Here is a 10,858-nt window from a genome sequence, read left to right on the forward strand (position 1 = left end):
ATAATAAAATTTTCAAAACATTAATGGATTTCGAAATAATGAGTGCTGTTTTTAATGTTTTTATATTAACTACTTTTTTAGTATTTATTACGATAAGTAGTTAAACATAATATGGCTGCACTGCTGCAGTACTTTTTTTTTCGCGGATACTCGTCGGGTAGGTGGGTGGAATATTAAACTATCTCCTGAAAAATTGCAAGTTTGCCGCTGTAAGTTATACTTACATATACTTTCCTATTTAAATACAAACGTTTATTAACTATATAATTTTTTTTAAAACTGTTTTAACCGCGGCCATTGTACGGTTGATACCTACACGGCGGGATGTCCGCTTTGTCGTCAGCCAAGAGTTCGCGTAATCAATAAAAATTTCGGGTCAGCTATAGAGGCCGCTGCTGCAGGTGGCAACTAAAAAACCACTTATTTTTCGACGTTTTCGTAGCGATCGTCTCCCGGCGGGCGTGTCCGTCCCGCGCATGTACGCACGAAAATCTGCGCAGTTGTCGGTCGCGTCATAATATATTCACTGCACCCTCCGTCACGACCCGCTCAGTGCCTAACGTTAGTGGTTTGCAGGCTGAGCTGGTCCACGGATTACCTGTTCGCATACAGACGCTGTTGGTTGTTACTAGACGTCAATGAATTGAGGCGGACGAAACACACACCTAGCAAACAATAATAATATTATCGAACGCCGGCGTTTAAGACGAATATATATTGTGTGATGATTGAAATATAAAAACAACGCTTCTTCAATCGTATCGATTTACTGCAGCAGATCGTAAACCGACGCTTTCGGTTTTGTTGGAATTACAACTATTGGATACAATACTATTATCAAGTAATAGGTTCGCCAGGTACGGTACCATATTATTATTATTATTATTAATTATTATTTAGTTCCGATGATTTAATCCAATCGCGTTTATTATGTTTATTATTATTGTACCTATTTTTCATTCGGTTTACTTTCACTACATTCACTATTGTTATATAGTTGCGATCGATTGGTTATACGTGTGCGGTGGTATCGATGTACGAAACATTACGAAACGTTATGTAACGTTATTTATTATTGTGTTATCGTTCATGACGTTATCAAAATATGAATAATGTTAATAAAAATCAACCGTTTTGTAGAAAATCTCGCGCATGAATAGATTATAGAATAAAAGAAGTATAAATTATTTTAACTTTCTAAGTGTTTATTGAGTGCTTAGATATTTATAATTTAATTTAATGTTAATATTGTAAAATGTAAATGAATTATTGAAAACTAAAGTTAGTTTAAATTATTTAACTTCTAGTGTTTGGCAGATAAAGCAAAATACACTAATTAAAATTGTGTCCTGGTCATTTTTTTAAAAAATTGACTTTTTAAAGTTTTAATTTTCAATATTAAAATAATAATCATTTTTTTACTATTAAAGGACATATTTTTATAAAAACAAAATTGACGACCATTTAAGGGGCATTGCTCATTTGTATCAATATAAAAAGGTATATTTTTTTTCCAACAGCGCATTTGCGTTAAACTTACTTGAGTAAACATTTTATAATAACAACTTGTCAATATTCATATTTTCGCAAGTCATATTTTAAGACATGACATACGTTATAATAAATGTATTTTTATAATTCTATTGATTTGAAAGTTTTGTATACTATTACATACATTGATTAAAAACAATTTTTAAATCAGTATTTTATTATACTGTAAGGCAGTAGTTAATATTTTTATCTTCACGGGGCATTTCTTTTAACTATACATTTTTACGGAATACAATAGTAATAAAGGAATATAATATATATATTATATAATACTATACAAGACACGCGTGTACCACAATCGCATCACACTTACTGTCAGTTGCGGCACATTGGTACGGTGTATAGGTACTCTGTTATCGAATATCGTCATTCATCAAATCATTTGCTTACGAATGATCGCTCTGTGGTTCGTTATTTGTTTAGTTACATACTGAACCTAATTTAACAATATTTTTGTCTGTGATTTGTTTTTCTTTAAAATTATTTAAATTTAAGTACAAGAATGGAGTTTATGATGCAAGATGTCATTTACAGATGGAAACATTGTTAAAAGGCACGGTATGTTGCAAACATTCAATTTTATAGAAAAATATTTTGTAAAATTTGAATTGATTATGTGGTTAAAATAAAAAAGAACTTTATTAAATTGTATGTCGTGTCTTAAAATATGAACTATGGCACTCATGCTAATTAATTAATGATATTTTTATTTGTAACATTCTAACAAGTATTAATAATTTAGTAGGTACTTACAAATTTAAATAGTATGTACTTATTCTTAAAAAGCTTTTATCAATATTTTGTTGTTTGATTAGCCAAGTCTTAAATAATAGTGTAATCTTTTTAGGACTCATACTAAACTTGTCTCAATTAATTTATATTTATTAAAAACATTGTGGAACTTACAAATTATTATTTTTGTTTAATGAGTAAATACCTTCTTATAATCTGATTTTTCCATTTGTTTTTTTTTCACTAGTTAAAAATTTCAACAAATATGGTATTAAGACCAGGACCAGTAGACTTTAAAGAAAAATGGAAGGAATTAGAACAGACTGTTCATGGTATCTTAAGACAAGACAAAATTCCTAGGGATGAATGGTATACACGCTTTAATGACATTTACGCTATGTGTGGGGCCTATCCAGAACCTCACCATTATGAACTTTATGATTCAACAAAGTCGTTACTAGAGAAACATGTAATTAAACTATTGTCTATTGTTCAAACTGAAAGTACTGAAAATCTGTTACAAGATTATTATACACAATGGCAGAATTATAGAAAAAGTGTCAATCATTTAAATTCACTGTACCAGTATGTATTTTCTTATCTAAATTACACATTTTAATAGTAAGTACCTATATAAAATAAATTTATAGGTACTTTAATATGATGAATGTTTCAAAACATAATTTGCTTGAATTAACTTGTCAACAACCTAATCCAAACGAACCTCAACATATGATGATTGGAGAACTGGGATTTGATATATGGAAATGCCATATGATTGTACCACTAAAAGACAGTATGCCCAAAATATTATTGGATGAGATTGACAAACCAAGACATAACATATCTATGTCCACAACTTTGAGTATTATTGGTGGTATTCTTAATTCATTTGTAGAAGTTGAGGAGTCCAATAAACATTCACTTAAAGTAAGTATTTATATTTGATTGTCATTTATGAGTAATAAGAAATTATATTCATAAAGTATTTTTGAATTTACTGTTTTTTTTTTGTTTTTTTTTTTTTAGTTATATCAAAGTTATTTTGAGAAACCTTTTTTGGAGAAAGCTAGTGAATATTTCAAATTTGAAGCTTCAAAATTGTTAAAAAAATGCACAGTGTCTCAATATATGGTTGAAGTATTACAAATAATGAAAGAAGAAGGATTTAGATCAAAAACATATTTTCATGAGAGGTACGTTTTTAAAGTATTGAAATTGTAATTACCCAAATAATTATACTTATAACTATATTTATATTTTATTTCACAGCACTTATAACAAATTGCAATTAAAGTGTCGTCAACATATGGTTATTGATTGTTTAAGTTTTTTAAGAGGAGAGTTTGAAGCAATTATTAAAGAAGAGCGATTAGATGACATGCAAAATATTTATTTAATTTTACGAGAAGTTAAAGAAGAATCTCTCTTATTAGCTAAAATTTTCAGAAAACATGTACAACAACATGGGATTAAGGTCATAAAATCTTTAAAAAAATATCAAGTATGTATTGAATAATTATTTTATAAGTATGGTTTACAATTAATAAACTGTTCATATTTATAAATATATATTTAGATACATGTACATTTTGTTGAGGAGGTATTGGATTTACATAAAAAATATAAAACTATTGTCATAGAAAAGTTCAACAATGATTTTTTATTCAGTGAAGCTCTTGATAGAGCTTTTTCAATAATCATAAATTATAAACTAGTAGAAAATCAACCATCAAAGTCGCCAGAATATTTATCAGAATACTGTGATAATTTACTGAAAAAATCGTATAAAGGCATATCCGAGGCTGAAATTGATCACAAACTATCACAGTCTATTACAATATTTAATTATTTACATGATAAAGATATATTCCACAGAATCTATCAAAGGAATCTGGCCAAACGGTTAATATTTCAACTAACCCAGTCCATAGACGAAGAAGAAGCAATGATCAACAAATTGAAAGTAATTTAATCTAATGTTTTTAAGTTTGTGTTATGCTAATGGTAAATGATTATTTTTGTTTTCAGCAAGCTAGTGGTTACGAATTTATAAATAAATTACATCGAATGTTTACTGATATCAGAGTATCAGAAGGACTAAATACACAATTTCATAATGAATTCCTTAAAGAAAGCAAATTAAAGAAATTAGATTTCTCTTTTTCTACTTATGTATTGCAAACTGGAGCTTGGCCTTTGACATTAACAACTGAATCATCGTTTGTTATTCCTAAACAACTAATGGCTTGTGTAGAAAATGTAAATATTTAAAACATCTATTATATTAGATATTATATAATATTTTTTTTTAATATGAACTGATTTATTGTTATTATTATAGTTTGAACTGTTCTACAGTGAAAAATTTAATGGACGGAAATTAACATGGCTTCATCATCAATCCCAAGGTACTGTCGTTTTATTAAATTATTATTAAACCCTTATCGATTATAAATGTATTTATTTATTGTATCAATAGGTGTATTAAAATTGAATTATCTACCAAAAATGTATATTGTGACACTGCAGATGTTTCAAATGTCGATCATGTTACTATTTGAAGATTGTAATACGTTGAAATACTCTGAAATTAACAATATACTTAAATTAAACAATGATCAATTTCAAAGACACATCAATAGCTTAATAGAATGTAAATTATTAATGCTGGACGGCGATGTAAGTTAACTGATTTAAATTGTGTTTACATTATTTTAAAATTCAATTGATTATTTTAAGAATGTTACATTGAACATGGCATTTACTAATAAACGTACAAAATTGCATATAACATCATCTGTCCAAAAAGACCCACCACAAGACATTCAACATACTATTAATTCTGTCAAAGATGATCGTAAAGTATATTTACAGGCTAATATTACTCGAATAATGAAAGTGCGCAAAACATTGAAATATACTCAACTTGTGAATGAGGTAAGTAAAGTATAAGAAAATGTGTTATACTATGTAGAATATTATAATATTTACAATACATCTATTATGTTTTAGATATTTTCCCAACCAAATACATTTGCACCATCCACTGTACTTATAAAAAGAACCATCGAAATATTAATTGATAAAGGATATCTATCACGTACTCCAAATGTATCTGATGAATACAATTATGTTGCTTAGTATGTTTTAAACAAAAATATTAATTTACAGTGGATTCCGCCTAATGTGGGCACCAGTTAATATGTGCAAAATATTTTTAAAATACTATTATAAAAATGTATTTTACGAATACTTTTTTATTTTTTATTTTTTACTATATATGTACTCATAATAATATTAAGGAGGCTGAAGCATACCATGTTTTAAGGATTAGTGTTTAGGCATTTCATATTACATGTACATTTTGGCTATGTTAATGTGTGAGAAGTAAATGAACATTAGTGTGTGTAATCCATTCTCGCATTTTTCGCGATAAAATTTGAATTCCCAGATTTACGATAATAATCAAAATAAGACATACCTTATGAGAATTCGTCGAAAAAAGGTATATTATTATTTTTCTATACAACTATTTTAAATATTCATTTATAATAATTATAGTCGCCGTCGTAACTGTATCATAGAAAAATAAAATATAAATTAAAAATTAATTTGTTTAAATAAAAACCTTAAAATAATAATTATTGATAAGTATATTTTTTTTCTGTTTTTCTGTTTATTTTTTATCAAAAATTACTTAATAAACTATAGAAAAAAATAAATAAGAACTGAATATTTTTTTGTTAAAAAAGATCTTTTTTTATTTCCACAACGTCAGTCTTTTTTGTGTTTCAGTTGTAGCAGGGTACGTAATACTTGAATATTACACATTTCAAATCTCACCGTATTGTTTGTACCTAAATACGCGTGGTTATCAAATTACAACAATATAAAAATAATATCATTGCAGTTGAATAATAATAATTATGATACACCTCGTGTCATACTCAATACATATTCCTAATATAATATATGATTATACATAATATAATATTATTAATATTATATACGTAGTAATAAATATTAAATTCATTGTGTTACTGGTGGTACGTATAATGAGATATAATAAGATTAATTTTTGATATTGAATAATTTCGCGGAATTAAAGTAGCGTATAGGTAATTTACCGGACGATAACACATTTTCGCACGCGCAGGAATATGTCACATTTCGGTATAATCAAAATTGACACACCATGTTCTAAGCATCTAAAAGACTAATAAGCCAGACAAAACTGTGAGGCTTGGGGTTGATGGATTTTATTTTTAAAAAACAGATTTGAATTTGTCATCTAGTCTTTTAGATTTCGATCAAAGAAATTTTAGATATTCAAATTAATTATTAAAATATTAATAATTAAAAAAACTATACATTTCCTTTATTTTAAGACTTAAGTACGTGTTCAATTTTTAAAATATCAAACATCGCATCGATTGAAACCTAGAAGACTAGAATACAAATTCAAATTTGTTTTCAAAAATAAAATCCATCAACACCAAGTTTCACAGTTTTGTCTGGCTTATTGGTTGTTTTACATGTTTTTTTTCGACCTGCTTCAGCCACCTTAATATATTTGCATATTAACGTGTTTGAATATTTAGAGGTAAATATATAGATGTTCATATGTATTTAAACTCATATAGAAAAAATTATTAGATTTTCATTTTTTTTAAAAATATTCCATTATAAAACCCTTATAAATTAGGATACGTAGCATTTTTAAAACATTTTTGTGAATAATAATTAATAAAACAGACTTTATGGTATTTAAATTCAAGTATTAAAATTTTGTTAAAAATACTTTAAAAAAATTGTATTTAGAATACCTTAAAAATACTTCAAAAAGTATTCAAATACTTTACAAGATTAGTTGTACTTTTTATTTTTTAGAATTAGGTATATTCTTGTAAGCTTTATATTTATATTTATTATGATTAACGCCAGAAGTCTTTTTATGATGTGTATCTAACTAAATCTTTTAAGTTAGTAAATAATTCAATTTAATGTTATAAGTATTTATAAGTTTGTATCTATATTTGCGTGGTTTATATTGTAGTCTAATTACTTTATTTTAATTATAATTATTGTAGTGAATAGTGATGATGAGTTGATAAACAAATTAATTTTCCTACATTTTAAACATAGCTGTGTGCCTTTGTATAAATATATTATGTTGTTTGACTCTAATACTGATCACCATAGTAAGAAACAAATAACTCTGAAAATAATTATTTAATCTATTTAGTTCTGTGATGATAATAAAGCATTAACATCAAGTTCACAACATTGTATAAAAGTTTCGTGTTCATTGGAATAATATGATCCTTAATTTTTTTTTATTGGTATTCTCCCTACGGCGGGATAATATTAATATGTGTAAACTACATATAAATACACATAAGTAATTTAAATAAAATACCTCATAAACGTTGTGACTAGAATTACATCACTCGTAATTTATTTACATCATTAATAATATAATTTATATATATATAAGATATAACTACTCTGTCCAGCAAAATCAATTTTTCCGCATTCCCCAATGGGCAATGATACCCAGCAATAAGCGAATCAGTTTTAATAGCGTGGTGGCGCGTTCTTTCGCCGGATAGACTATAGTTTCAGTATATAAAAACATATTTTTTTTATATATTTAGGATTTTATACACTTAAATTGAGAAAAAAAACGAAAAAAATCTTATCTTTCAATAATATAGTAATTTTTGATGTTTTAAAATGAAAATTATTTACATGTTTCTAGTGGAATAATTTCGCTATGTTAAATTTAAGATAGCGATACCATTAATTACTATACTTCAAAGTAGCTTTGGTGTAACCAATTAACCCCAAGTCTTTATGATAGTTTTATAGAAACATTCCACCATTATCCTCTTACTATTTTATAAATGTCAAAAATAAATTTAATATTACATATGTTGTTGTTACCTATAACCAATACATCAGTGGCTCTTAACCTTTTGTTATTCATGTCATCTTTAGCCATTAAAATCAAACACTGCTTTTACACTTTATTTGAGTTGCTGGGCTTAATAAACGTCGACATTTCAAACTTTAAATTGGAAAATAAAAAAATAAAAACAAAAATAATTATGATTTGTATAAATGTAATGAGAAATTTGACCCGGTTGGTGATTTCTAAACTTAGTCCAGGTCACCCTGGTTGAGAATCACAAACCTATTTAATAATAATTATTAATTATTTGCTTCTAAACGTGAATTGACCCTAATAGATATACTCATAAAGTCATAAATTATTATTTATTACCGCACAATTAATGTTTCTAGTTTATAACGCATAAAAACTGGAGAAAGTATATCATATATCGTTATGCGTTTATATAAAAAATATGTTCAGAGTTAAGAAAAGAAATCTCAAAAAATGTAATTGTTTTTCATTATATATTACAGTGCTATCAGGAATATTAGGGAATTGTGGAATTGAAAATTCGGATGGGATTTTGTATTTTTATAATGCGAATGAGTATAATTCGTGTTAGGGTTGAACTATATAAGCAAGTAGCTACTCTTCGTACACTATACGAATCAACCAGGGCCGTTGTAGAAATTCATTCAACAGTCGGTAAATTTCATGCACGGTTTTTGCTGATCAAATTTTTTTTCAAATATTTTCGACAAAACATTATAAAATAGAAAATTTATCTATACCTTTTAGGTAGAGTTGATGCTTAATGGTAAGAAAAAAATTCGTTGCGATTTGTGTTCGGACTGTTCGGCGCACAGAACAGACAACAAATCTGCAGTTGTATAGCTGCGGCGTGTACCGCGGTGTTTACTAGTTGCGGTCAAAATCAAAAATTATGTACTAGTTGCGGTCAACCAATTAAAAGGTTACCTACCAATTGCGGTCACTGTTTGCGCTTTAATAACTCAATAGTGAGATAAAAGCACAAAAATATATAAATATTTCTTAAATGTATAGTATATTTATATTTCAAAAACAACGGTGATCGACTTCAGTTAACAAACTACGGTGACGGTTAATAATCATTTAAGATTACTATACAATATATTATATAGTATAAACTTACATCAAATGGTATTTAATAACTCTAAAGTCGACTCTAATATAAAAGCATAGAACTTGTACATACCAACCAAATTTCCAAATTGGGTTACTTATTCAGCTTAAATTTTAAATTAAATTTTTTAGGTACTCATTATAATATCATACTATTAATAAATAATTTCAATTCTAAATTTTTAACTCATTTTATTATCAGTGTAAAAGCTCAGTCTTTGCTGTGACCGCAACTTAGACATTATCTACAATTGCAGCAACCGCAACTGTTATATGTGCTTATCTCAAAAATCATACATGACCGCAACTATACTATACTATACTAGTATAGTGCGGCTGTGTACCGTTCTCACTGACACGTGTTATAACTTATATAGTTATATATGTTACGGTAAATGATGTTATATCGGAAATTAACGTTATTCGCCGATAATTAACGTTATATACCTACGAATGAGGGAATTATCCTTATTTTTTACGTATGATTTGGTAAATATTGATTTGATTATAAAATAATGTCCAACGAGCAATGATAAGATTACATATAAGAAACATCACTAGTGGCGTAATTATGGTGGAGGCATATCGATATGGGGATATTTCCCACTCCAGACGGTTATTATCATTATATTTGTAAACTACATAATAATTATGAACTTTACTAACTTAAATACTTAATAAAAACGCTTGAATAGATTTACGATGTTATCAGTGCATCGGTACATAAAGTTGAACCCCGATGACGTTCTGGATATTTTGTCGAAAAAAACTAAAAGGAAAATTGACTTGATATTATAATTTATGAAAAATATATTTAATTTAATTTAGTTGTTTACTTTCTTGTCTTTGAAAACCATTATTATACCATTTATCTCATTTAATTTATAATAATCAACTATTATAATATTGTGGTCTATCATAAATGAGATTTTTATGATGAAGGGTGGTGTGGGGGGCATAGCCCCACTAGAATGATAGTATAAACTTATATCCCAGTCCCACCCCAGTTAGGTTACACGATTTTTCAAATTGTAGTTTTTGAGATTCACTTGCATATCTGATCTATAACAACCATTACTTGTGTATTTGGTCATTAACGTGATTATCCGGTTTATAACCATAACTACTTGTGTATTTGGTAAATAACTTTTAATAACCTGAGAATAACGTTAATATTTCCATTTAACATGATTTACCGTAACGTATATATAAGTGTTATAACCGTTCGCACGACGCGATGAAGACGTCTCCGTAGCATGGGCCCCTGTTAGCCTCATTTCGTTTTTCGAGGTCATAATTCGTCTTGCGCGGTTATAACCGATGTTTGGCAAGCTCCGGTTAGCGATCGATTGGACCCCGCGATACATAAGACGATAAGCGGGCCACTCGCAACACGAAACTTCAAAAATTTTTTTTTTCATTACCTTGTCTTTGCGGTCGTACCTAATTGTATTGGATTCACTTAATTGTCGTGAATCAGATCTGCAGGCCCGTAGGGCGGTTCGATAGAGA

At 27.8% G+C, this 10,858-nt stretch overlaps 1 protein-coding gene across 2 annotated transcripts; it reads left to right on the forward strand.

Annotated features, from left to right (window-relative positions):
• Positions 1-646: 646 nt before the first annotated feature.
• Positions 647-5,488, forward strand: LOC113555815 (cullin-2-like). 2 transcript variants are annotated; one of them, XM_026960365.1, is made up of 11 exons: positions 647-857; positions 2,531-2,868; positions 2,934-3,213; positions 3,313-3,479; positions 3,556-3,787; positions 3,863-4,249; positions 4,315-4,545; positions 4,628-4,694; positions 4,766-4,965; positions 5,026-5,223; positions 5,299-5,488. In XM_026960365.1, exons 2-11 carry the CDS (start codon positions 2,549-2,551, stop codon positions 5,425-5,427), a joined length of 2,211 nt encoding a protein of 736 aa, XP_026816166.1. In that variant the 5' UTR covers positions 647-857; positions 2,531-2,548; the 3' UTR covers positions 5,428-5,488. The 2 variants fall into 2 exon arrangements, with proteins under 2 accessions (XP_026816166.1, XP_026816167.1); XM_026960366.1 differs by lacking the exon at positions 647-857 and adding an exon at positions 1,449-1,500.
• The last annotated feature ends 5,370 nt before the right edge of the window (positions 5,489-10,858 follow it).

Source organism: Rhopalosiphum maidis, chromosome 3, assembly GCF_003676215.2.
Source record: "Rhopalosiphum maidis isolate BTI-1 chromosome 3, ASM367621v3, whole genome shotgun sequence".
NCBI classification, from domain to species: Eukaryota; Metazoa; Arthropoda; class Insecta; order Hemiptera; family Aphididae; genus Rhopalosiphum; species Rhopalosiphum maidis.